The sequence below is a fragment of the Sciurus vulgaris genome (assembly GCF_902686455.1).
Source record: "Sciurus vulgaris genome assembly, chromosome: X".
NCBI classification, from domain to species: domain Eukaryota; kingdom Metazoa; phylum Chordata; class Mammalia; order Rodentia; family Sciuridae; genus Sciurus; species Sciurus vulgaris.
Window position 1 is genome coordinate 131,718,716 of NC_136471.1, and position 12,587 is coordinate 131,731,302.

Genomic DNA, 12,587 nt, shown 5'->3' on the forward strand with positions numbered 1-12,587 from the left:
CTTTCAGCTGACTGTCTCTGATTGTCTGTCTGTCTTCTCTCTTTCTCTTCTTCCCTCTGTCTTGGGCATCAGTGACAGTCTCAAAAAAATCAAGTAAAGAACCACTGTGGAGCAGTGGGATTTGCATCAGCTACCTCTGGGTTCCAAAACTGACTCAAGGCCTTCAAAGCCATGAGGCTATTAATCTCTCAGCACTTCAGCCTTCTCATTTTTTTTCACTTTTAAGGAAATCATTCAGGAGGAGTTCTTGTGAGAAACAGAATATTTATATGTAAAGAGTAGAGTACGTGGAGTAGGAACTCTAAATGGTGGATGGTTTTGTTTTCTATAGCAGGAAAACAAATTAAACTGGGTGTGATAGTGCATTCCTATAATCTGAGCTACTTGGGAGGCCAAGGCAAGAGTTGAAAGTTCAAAGCCAGCTGGGGCTATGTAACAAGACCCTGTCTCAAAATAAAAAATAAAGAAAGGGCTAGGGTTGTAGCTCAGTAGTAGAGAGTAGCAGAGCTCCCCTGGGTTTAATCCCCAGTACCAAAAAAAAGAAAGCAAAAAAGCAAATTCTCTCTTCTATTCAAAATATCTGTCTGGATCTGTCATTTTCAATCAGGGACAATTTTTCCCTTTCAACCCCCATCCTAAGGGATATTTTTGGTTGTCACAACTGGGGAGGGAGCTTCTGGCATCTAGCAGGTAGAGACTGGGGATGATGGTAAGCATTCCACAATATATTGGACAGCCCACAATGCAAAGAATAATCTGCTCTATACTTTTGTCTCATGGTACTGCCATCTCCCTGTCTCTGCCTGCATGTGTTTTGTTTTATCCTCTTCTTTCTTTCTTTACATCTGTTTGATCTAGAAATACAATGCAATGCAAAGTAACATAGTACTTCCTTGCATAGGACCTCCCAAGAGAAAGCAAATCAGCTCTATCTACATGATGCCAACCAGTCAATAGGAACAATTAATTTCTTTCAAGAGGACCCCTCATTTGATTTCTCAGTGCATTGCAGAACATGTTTTGGATCTTAGAAGAACAGCAAGGGATGGTAAAAGAGCATTAAAGATAAGAAAACTGAGACTCTGGCACTTGGTTTTCATACAGCTGTGTGACTAGTTTCTTCATAATTTTTTTAAATAAACTTTTTATTATGATATAATTGTAGATTCACATAAAATCTGCACACACTGCAGTGTTCTACCTTCAACCTGCTTCCCCTAATGGTAAAATCTTACCTAGCCTTGATACATTTGTTACAACCAAGAAATTTATATTGGTACATTACTATTACCTAAACTGTAGCCTCTATTCAGATTTTACCATTGTTTTAACTAATGTTCTTTTGCTGTCCCCACATCCAATCTGGGATCTCAGTTGCATTTAGTGTTTCCTTTAAGATGAGAAAATTTTAGTTTCATTTATAAATTGTCACAAAGACAAACTCATAAACAATTCTGAGTACATAAGAAACCATAACATGATGACCTGTTTTTATGGTCACATGATGCATAGAACAATATTTAGTGCACACTCAGCTGGACAGTTTGATTTGCATTTGAATGTGTATTTAATCCTTCAAAAATATGTTTGAGCACATAGTATATTTGAGACACAGTGTAAGATGCTGAGGATACCGTGAATGCCTTCAACTCTTTAAGATGTGCTTCTCTCAAGGATTCACAGCATATGGGGGAATGAAGCAAGTAAATGCTTAGTTCCCATTTAGTTCATGAAGTATATGATAGAAGCAACCATGCGCATGCTGGATTTGCAGGGGAGAGGGGTACCCCTGCATAGCCTTGAGGGTTTTTCCAGGTGGGTAAGATGTATGAGAAGGAGAAAGTGTTCCACAGAGAGGGAAATGATGCAAAAGCCCAGAGACAAGGAAATGATGTTGTGGAACAGAAAAGAGATCAGTGTGGTGAAAGTGTGGCATACTTTGGGAGAATGGACAAGCCAGGAGCCTGGAGACAAGAACCAGATTGTGAAACCCTCATGGGCCATTGGAGAGCGATGGTTGGTAAGGAGGCAGGGAGGTTGAAGAGTTTAAATCCGAGAAGCAGGATGAGCATTTCCATAATGTAAAGTTCTCTTTTCTCAATGATATAAGATCTTAATGATCTTGATGATGATGAGTAGATTCCAAAGAAGGGATCCTGACAGTTGGGTAAAGAGATATTTCAGGAGCTGTGTAAGCAAGATGACAGTGGCAAGAATGGGGTCATGCCCTATACAAATATTCTAATGAAGTAAACTCTTGAGTGAAGTAACCAGTAATTTCTTCCTTGTACTTTTTTGTCCTTATTGAAGTAAAAACATGGCATTTGGGAAAAGTGAGTGGTGGGTGATTTGGGAAAGACTTCTAAGTCACAGGTAGCCTTTGCTCTCTGAGAATGCAGGGGCTGGGCTTCTCTGATATTGGTGGGGTCATACCCGCATATGAATAGCCAAGATGGGAGCAGAAGCAAGCAGGATATTTCTGGAAGTTTCTCAGCATTATAGTCCCAACCTTTCTGATGGCAACAACATTCTAATATTCCTCAAGGGCGGGAGGTCAAGTAGCTAGTTCTTTGCCTTTATAAATGATGAGCACCATGATGAAGTTTCTTCCTGCTCTGCTAATTACCTTCCAATCAGTTTCACTCACTTTTATCTTTTACCTTTAAAAATTAAAATACTTGAAGAAAAGCTATCTTTTTACTTTTTTTGTCTTAGTCCATACTTTATCCCTAAAAGTTGCTGGCATGAGAACCCCTGAAGACATTTTTTTAACAAGACAAGCCAAAATTTAAACTACCTATGTAATCCAGTAGGTCCTTACAACCTGTGATAATACATACTACTTGCTCAGTACTTTAGCATCTCCTTAGCTCCCCCTCTCCCCCTTTAAGCTTTTCTGTTGTTGTTTTTGATATGTAATAAATCTAAAATATGAATCAGCAAACCACAGCTCAAGAACCAAATCTGGCTACCTATTTTTGTACATAAAGTTTTATTGGCATATAGTGATGCCCATTCACTTATCTGTTGTCTACAGCTGCTTTCTCACTACAATAATGAAGTTAAATAGTCACCAAAGAAGTCACACGGCCTGCATAGCTGAAAATATTTACTATCTGGCCCACTGCAGAAAATGTCTGCTGGGTACTAATGTTGTGTTTGTATCCAAGTAGCCACTGGAAATCCTTTGGCTTACCTCCATGTGACAAAATGCATATTGCCCATGCTTTCTGAGTCAATTTCTCAGGTAGCATCATATGTTGCCCCAATCAGATTTACCAAACTTTTTCCTGCAATCGTCTGGGAGTTGCATGTTGGGCAGAAGGGCCACCAACTGCAATAGTGGTGGTGGTGTTTTGACACCATGGTATTTGCATCAGGTTGTAACTCATTTCCTGCCTTTAAATGCCTTATACCCTATGTGGTGTTGAATGACAGGCAATAATCCAAACCAATATTGAATTGTCAGAGTAATAACAGCTCTGACAAAATGTCCAGGTATAACTGCCAATATTTTCTAATAATTAAATCTTAAAAATACAAATGTGAATAATGAAGTAGAGAGGGTCTTATTTATCATATATATGAATAAGCTCAGGCATAAAAAACTTCAGTGTTGCGATCATATTTTTCCCTGACTTTGTGACCTGAAAATTTTACAATTTTATACTTATCTAAACTCCTAAGAGCAGTTTTAAATGTTTTATTAGAAATTAATGGTTATACATGGTAGCTGGGTTCATCCCAACAAACTCATACATGCATGAAAATCAATTTGGGTTCATGAGTCCCCCTTTTACCTCCCCCTTTCCCTCCAGTCCTCATCCCCTCTCTCTACTAGACTCCTCTACTAGATTTCCTTTTGCTCCTCTATTAATTTGTATTTGATTGATTCTTTATGAAATCTTATCCTTCCTTCCCCCTTTCCTTTGTTTTATTATCGCTTCCGCATATGAGAGAAAACATTTGAAATTTGAGTTTCTGAATTGGGTTAATTTCACTTAGCATGATAGTCTCCATTTCCATTCATCTATTAGCAAATGGCATAATTTCATAGTTTTTAATTTTTAACAGTCTCAGAATAATGTAAGCTTTTAGAATAGTCTACATGTTAAGACATGAAATTTTATTTCTCCTTTTTTTTAAAATTTGTTCTAATTGGTTATACATGACAGTAAAATGCATTTTGACACATTGTATACAAATGGAGCACAACTTCTCATTCCTCTGGTTGTACGTGGTAAGAAATGAAATCTTGATTTTTTGGTTTCTGAAGTTTATTAAGTACAAATATGTTTTAGGCCCAATTGAATATAACACTTGTTGAAATTAAAAAGTCTCCATTTTATCTTTCTTTCTTTTTTTTTTTTTAGGTGCCAGGGATTGAACCCAGGGCCTTGTGCATGCAAGGCAAGCACTTTACCAACTGAGCTATATCCCCAGCCCTTTATCTTTCTTTTGAGGATACTATACAACCAGTATGTGCATGTGCTGCTTGGATTCAGCGGGAATCCTTGACAATAACTCGTAACACATGTTCTGGTTGATTCTTGCCCATGCTGTTGTTGAATAGTTGGCATAGCATCACAGGATCCCTATCTTAGAACTAATGGACTAAAAACCTATGAACTGAGGGCCATGTTCTAATTCTTACCTTGCCTAGCATTATAATTTACAAAGAGTTGCTGCTCTCTAATTATATTTTGAATATCAAGCAAATGTTATTTATTTATTTTTACTTTCTTTTAAAAAATTTGTTCTAATTGGTTATACATGATAGTAGAATGCATTTTGACACACCATACCTGAATGGAGTATAACTTCTCATTCTTCTGGTTGTACATGTTGTAGAATTACATAGGTTGTGTAATCATATATGTACATAGCGTAATAATGTCCAACTCATTCTACAATCCTTCCTACCCGCATGTCCCCTCTCCTCCCTTCAACTTCCTCTAATTCAAATTATCTCTATTCTTCCCTGCCCCCTGCTTATTGTGAATTAGCATCCACATATCAGAGAAAATATTTGGCCTTTGGTTCTTTAGGATTGGCTTATTTCACTTAGTATAATATTTTCCAGTTCCATCCATTTATTGGCAAATGCCATAATTTCATTATTCTTTAAGGCTGAGTAATATTCCATTGTGTGTGTGTGTGTGTGTGTGTGTGTGTGTGTATCTCACAATGTCTTTATACATTCATCTGTTGAAGGGCACCTAGATTGGTTCCATAGTTTAGCTATTGTAAATTGCACTGATACAAACATCAATGTGCCTGCATCACTGTAGTATGCTGATTTTAAGTCCTTTGGGTTTAAACCTACCAATGGGATAATTGGGTCAAGTGGTGGCTTCATTCCAAGTTAAAAGTTATTTATAATGCTTAAATTACTTTTAAAATACAAGATATTTCTTTGTGATAGAAGGCATTATTCAAGGAGAGCTGGCTTATTTCAGTCTTGTAAATCTGATTATGAAAATGTTATTGGTCTTGTTCAAATAAACAGTGTTTTTCCATTTCCTCCTTTTGTTTTGTTTTATTAACTTGTTTCTAGGTCAACCATTTAAACTGGATCCCAAATCTGCTCATCGAAAACTGAAGGTGTCCCATGATAACTTGACAGTAGAACGTGATGAGTCATCATCCAAAAAGAGTCATACACCTGAACGCTTCACCAGCCAAGGGAGCTATGGAGTGGCTGGAAATGTGTTCATTGATAGTGGCCGGCATTACTGGGAAGTGGTCATAAGTGGAAGCACATGGTAGGCAACTTATATTATTCTTCAGGTTATCAAAAGGCATATCTCATTCTGTTCTTTGTTAGAGTATCAAATTTGTTCAGTATCTGTCCTGAAGAATCAAATGCAGAAAAGCTGTATCCATCAGCTGTTGCTACAATAATGCTATTTAACAAATACCCCAAAATTCAGTGACTTCAAACAATAACCAGTTATTGTTATTAACTAACACCCACATCTGGGGATCAACTAATCAGAGCTAATCTCAATTGGGCTTTGCTTTAAGCTGTAGGTTGGGACTAGGTTGGTTCTGTGTCTTTTCAACCTCCTTGGACGTGTTGGCCACCCACATCTTGTCTTCTCAAGCAATCCAAGAAAGCAAGCACATTTTAAGCCTCTGCTTGTATGATGTCTGCTAAATTCTTATTGGCCAAAGCAATACAGCCAATCCCAAAGCCCACAAGAGGCAGGAGGAGGGAGTGAATATTTGTCAAGCAATCATCTAACTCACTGTTCAGCCAATAAGGAAAAAAAAGACCTGTTATTAGTCTATATATATGTATTTTTTTAGTTATGGCAGGAATTAGAGGCAAGATCATTGAATTCTAGTTCATGAAGGAGCTCTGGTATCTAAAAACTGTTCTTTGATGCCTTAAAATACAGGTTGGCAGAGTATAGTCCCTGGGGCAAATATGGCCAAAGCCTGTTTTTATAAATTAAAAAAAATATATTATGGGGACACAGTCATATCCATTTCTTTTCTTTTTTTAAATTTTATTTTATTTATTTATTTATTTTTTTTTTTTTTTTGCGGTGCTGGGGATTGAACCCAGGGCCTCATGCTTGCAAGGCAAGCACTTTACCAACTGAGCTATCTCCCCAGCCCCCATATTCATTTCTTTACATGTTGTTTGTGGCAATCTTTGGGTCACAATGGCAGAGTTCAATAGTTAAGACAATGATGCGGTTCCCAAAACAAAAAATATTTGCTTTCTGGCCTTTTAGAGAAAAAGTAGGCCAATTCCTACTTTAAAAATTACTCTTCATCATTTTAACAAAACTAATTTTTGTTTCCTTGTATGTTTTTTGATTCAAGACTGGAAAATTAGGCAAATAGTAAAGGGCTGGATGGGTAAAGGTGAAGCAGTTATTCTAGGGTGAGAATAATTTCAAGAGGTCTGTTAGGTCCAGCCCACAGACATTAGCCTGCTGAGTTCCCTAAAACTAAGTACAAAAGTCAGGGAGCAGTGTACATTGGAGTCAATTAAGACTGTAATGCTGGCCTTCCCTAAGCCATAGCCACAAACTGCATCCCTAGGCTTGGCCATCTGTCTCACAAATGCAGGCTGACTATTGAACCAAAAGGGGCCTATTTTGCTTTAATTTAACAAGCCCTCATATGGCACAACTATGTGCCAGGTCAGACACTGATCTAAGCATTTCACAGATGTTTACTCATTTATTAATCCTAACAGCCCACAAAAGTAGGTGTTGATACTATTCCATTTTCACAGATGAAGTGACTGAGGCATAGACCCAAGGTCATGAAACTCACAAGAGATGGCAAAGGCAGGAATCTGCAATCCAGGGTCAAACTCTCAACCAGGACTCCACAAATATCATCTGTAAAAGAGCCAGATGAGTCAAAATTCTGGTTTTATGGGCCAAGTTTTGTTCCAATTCCTCAACTCTGCTGTTGTGATGGGAAAGCAGCCACAGACAGTACATATGTGAATGGGCATGGCTGTGTGCCAGTAAAATTTCATTTATAAAACCAGGCAGAGGACCAGAGTTGACCCCCTACCTTATAATTGGTTGATCTGTGCTCTTAACCATGGTGCTCTACTGCTATTTACAGCATATTTGTGAAAGGACTAAATTACTCTTTAGAGCTTATAGTAGTATATACTTAACTGATAGCTTCATCTTTGCTTTAAAAATACAACGAATGTTTAAAACTGTGTAACCTGAAGATGGTGAGTATTATAACAGTGTTTCTTTTGGTAGAAGCATATCAAACACCTCTTATTTAGAAAAGTCCTTTCCATTCAAATCTATGAAAATAATGCAATGTGTATCTTTCCTAGTGTGAGCACAAATCAAGTTGGATGTCCCATTTCTCCCAATAGTGGTACCATTATTGGGGGAATGAATAAATTTCGTTTATTATTATCCTCATGATTCTCTTTGCCTAGAACATTTTCTTATTCCAACATCCTGTCTGAGGATGGAATACAAGTTCTTCACCCTACTAGGCTCTGGGCTAAGTTGGCATTTGCAATTTTTAGCTGCATTGGGAAAGAGAAAAGCACAAAAAAATATACAATGAATGCACTTGCAAAAAGGCAATCATTTCTAGTTAATTAATGTGCTACATTAATCTGGGATGGAATCCAATGTCTAAATGATTATAACCCCATTAATAATTATTTATGATAAATGATATCTGATCACTATGATCTCATTGCCATTGATGAATAATGCGGGAAATTCCACCAGACCACTTCAGTTCCATAAACACAGATCAGCATTACCTTTAAAACACCCTCCAGATGTCAAAACTAACTCTTGAGGGAGAAAGAAATTCTACAATTAATTGCTGCACTTTGGATCTTTACATACCTGTTTGTGTCAATTTCAGAGAAATCCTCATGTAGAGAATAGTTTCACATTTCCTGGGAGAAATTAGCAATGAAGGGGTTCCCCTACGATTAAATGCCTGTGACACCTTGACTTACAATAGCTAATGACACATATACTTTCTCATGAAATATAGTCCTGACTTTAAATTAATGTGTATGTTATGATCTGTGCAATGGGGCATGTTAACATTGCTCTGAGAAACATAATTTTTATATTTTTTGAATTTTCCATGTCTCACTGCGTAACTTAATGGAACATTACATTCTGCTTGCCCCTTTCAAGCTCAATGGAAATATGTACATAGTTTTGCAGATTAATGATAATATAATGGTATTTTCCTTTGCTTAATGGACTATGCACTTGGTTATTTTCTTACTCTCTAATGCTGTTAATGTGCACTGGGTGTTTTATGATATGGTGTTAACTAAACCTGTAATAATGAGTTCATGCCCCAATTACTAGACCAGAAGTCAAAGGGGCAGATGATTTCTGGAGTTTGCTCCTAATTTTAACCTTCTCTATGTTTCCTATTTGCTGAATGAAGTCAGCCATCCCTGCTGCAGCTACTTCATAGGATTTGGTTAAAGTTCAAATGGGAAATAAACATCAAAATTCTTTAATAAAAAATTAATATGGTACGTAGCAACAAGAAGGAAACAATACAGATGTGGTTATTTTGTGATGCGAATCTAGGTCCCACATTATCTGAAAATTAGAAAGTGTCTGGAAGGCATAAAGAAGATCATTGGGGAAGATATTTTAAATTACAAAATGAAACCCTTTCCAAAGTACATGGGTTAGGACTTGGCAGATTAACAGAAGTCAATCAAGGTGCTCCATGGAGGAAGGGAGTCAGAAACTTATGGGACTGTGAGGAGCTGAGGGTATAAATCAGCTGGTGTGCCACTTTATGCTGGAGTCACTGTGACTGGCTGCCCACTACTGAAGCAGGTGTTGCCAGGTGCTCACCTGGAGCTTCGGCAAGCCTCATATCTACTGTCTACCATCAGAACAGGGTTCTGCATCTTGTGCAAGGACATTGCAATAGCAAAACGTGACCTGGACTCCTACAGGAAAGGGGATTCTGGGAAACGTAACCAAGAATCCTCACTGCGAGTAGGAGAGGACTGACACGAGGAAAGAGAGGTTGACATCACAGATGGGCTGGCACACTGATTTAATGGATGATGGCATGTTTTATTAGGTTTCATTTTTAACTCCCCACTCTTAAAGTGACTGTATTTTAACTCAACATGTAATTTTAAAAAGAATGTCATTTTAACAAAGACCAATGAATATTTCCCCTCTTCACTGGGTAAGGTACCATATGTCAATATCCAATTACACTGGCTTCTGCTATAACATATTAAAAGTTGAACTGTGAGTCGTTCACTCTTTATTAAGAGTGATGTGTTTTGCTTATCTTAATAACTGTGAAATGCTTTGAATATTACAGGGCTGTCTCAGAGAGGTTAAAAGAGATTAAGAAGCTTAGAAAATTGTAGAAAAAAATTCTTAACATTTTTAATGTTGAACAGTGAGCATTTAGGATAACTGGATATCTCTCTACTCAAAGATATTTTTAAAATTTAAGAATAGTAGGATCATGAGAGCTCTTGGCATTGATGAATTGCACAATTTTTGGTGAGGGAAGGCATTATAAAATGTCATATAAGTTTGTGTCCTTTTGAGTCATCCTAGGTTCAAATTCTGATTCCAGTACTTACTGTTAATGTGTCCTCAGACAATTATAATGAAATAATAGTTACTGAATATTTCATGTCAGGCCTTGGGCCCAGGATTTAAAATATTTTTTCTCTTTTACCTCTTAAAATAAGCTTGGGAGATGGAGACTATCATTGTCCCAGTGTTATAGCTAAGAAACTGAGACTAAATGATGACAAGGGACTTATCCTCATAAATGGAAATCATTTTCACCATTTGCCTTTGGCAAAGTGCATTCAAAGTCATGGAAAATGACAGACATGGTGTCAATTGAAAATTTTAAAGAAGGTCAAAAGGACAAGTCTAGGGCTACACTGTCCAATATTGTAGCCATGAACCACATGTGGCTATTTAAATAACTTAACTTAATTAAAATTAATTAAGATGCTCCTCCACTTATGATGGGGATGTGTCCTGATAACCCCATAGTAAATGGAAAAATATTATAAGTGAAAAATGCATTTACTGCACATAATCTACTGAACATTATAGATTAGCCTAGCCTACTTTAAATGTTCTCAAAACACTTAAATTAGCCTACAGATGGGCAAATTGATCTAACACGAAACCTATTTTATAATTAACTGTGCAATTTATTGAATATATTTCATGGTATAGTGTAGGAGCCGTTGTTTCCCCTCAGGATCATGTGACTGCCTGGGAATTGTGGCTCACAGCCCCTCCCTGGTTTAGCAAGATAAGATCATACCTTTCTGGCTAGCAAAGGAAAACATTCAAATTCAAACTTTGAAGAGAGTTTCTACCAAATGCATGACTTTCACACCATTGTAAAGTTGAAAAATCTTTAAGTGGGACCATCAAGACCATCTATAAATTTATAGTTGAGTCCCTTAGTTGCTCTAGCCACAGTTCAGTACCCAATAGCCCATGTGGCTCCCGGCCACCATAGTGAATAGAACAGAACACTTCAATCATTGCAGAAAGCTCTGTCTGTCAGTACTGGCAATTCATGGAAGAAAATAAAACAACACAATATGTGGTTAAGATTCTTTTGCAGTGTTTGAACTGAAAACAGGACTGTGGGTAAATACAATGGTCTCTTTCTGCCCACAGTATGTTTAGGAGGGAAGCAGATGAGGAATACAGGTGTTGGGGTTCTTAGCCAATCTTTCCCTTAGAGAGAATGAACACAAACAACAGATGATCACATTTTCATGACCCCATGAAAAATAATTTGACCATAGAACAGGTTAAGCACACACATGCAATGCAGCTCATTAATTTTGTGTTGCTATTTTGTCTCTGCAGGTATGCCATTGGCCTTGCTTACAAATCAGCCCCAAAGCACGAATGGATTGGGAAGAACTCTGCTTCCTGGGCCCTCTGCCGCTGCAACAATAACTGGGTGGTGAGACACAATAGCAAGGAGATCCCCATCGAGCCAGCCCCCCACCTGCGGCGTGTCGGCATCCTGCTGGACTATGATAATGGTTCCATTGCTTTTTATGATGCTTTGAACTCCATCCACCTCTACACCTTTGATGTGGCATTTGCACAGCCTGTGTGCCCCACCTTCACCGTGTGGAACAAGTGTTTGACGATTATAACTGGTCTTCCCATCCCAGACCATTTGGACTGTACAGAGCAGCTGCCATGAGCATCTGGCCACATGAAGCTGCTTTCCGGGGAATAACAAAGTTTGAGGCTATTATTCATTATTTAGGGGATTAGGAAAGCACAGGCTTCAAGAGTGTGATTAAATCTCCCCCCAAAGTGTCCAGAAATCAGCTAAAATAGGGCTCAAAATGGGAGATTTCTTTTCCTTTTACTGTGTTTTGTATTAAGTACAGGCTTTAATAATTTTTTTTTGTATTTAGAGGAAAATCTATAGAGTATTTATAAAAGAAACATAATTGGGATTACAACTCTTAGGAATGACTTGGTTTTGCACATTAAGAGGCCCATAAGTTTGCCAGCTCTTTACAACTTTTATTTCATCACCGTCTATGGGCTTGCAAAAAAAAAAAGAAGAAAAAAAAAACCTTTTGTAGATTTGTATGTTTATTCACTTTCTCACATAATATTTCATACTGAGCCCATGGTAGGTCCTGTCACTTTGACAGTGCATAACAGAATATGAAGCTATTTTAAATACAAATCATTTTGAACCTAGTAGGGAAGTAAATGGGCTTTCTTACTATGGTGTAATTTGAAGTGTTTTAACTGTGATGTCAGAAACTTGTCTTGGATCAGCTAGAATAGAGTGAGAAGGAGAAGGGAAAAAAATGACTTTGAACCTCAGACTTAGCCATGGCTCAATCTTTACCCACTGGTGGTTGATGGGATAACTTTGGGAAGAAAGGTTCTGAAACCTTTGTCCATACATAACCCTGCTTCTCACAGGGCTAAGGATTTGGGGCTAACATTAGGAATGAGATTGCAATTGAAGATAGTCACTTTGAATCCTACAGATTATTCAGAAATTTAGGCTGATTTGTGTTTTCTCAGAAGTAGGAT

At 37.6% G+C, this 12,587-nt stretch overlaps 1 protein-coding gene across 6 annotated transcripts in view; it reads left to right on the top strand.

Moving 5' to 3' along the window:
* The window catches only part of MID1 (midline 1), a 359,879-nt gene extending 347,705 nt beyond the window's left edge, over nucleotides 1-12,174 (top strand). For all 6 annotated transcript variants that reach the window (XM_079123171.1, XM_079123166.1, XM_079123170.1 and 3 more), the window contains exons 9-10: nucleotides 5,558-5,765; nucleotides 11,379-12,174. In XM_079123171.1, the coding sequence (XP_078979297.1) occupies nucleotides 5,558-5,765; nucleotides 11,379-11,727 (557 nt within the window). In that variant the 3' untranslated portion in view covers nucleotides 11,728-12,174. The remainder of the gene's footprint in view (nucleotides 1-5,557; nucleotides 5,766-11,378) is intronic.
* Nucleotides 12,175-12,587: the final 413 nt, after the last annotated feature.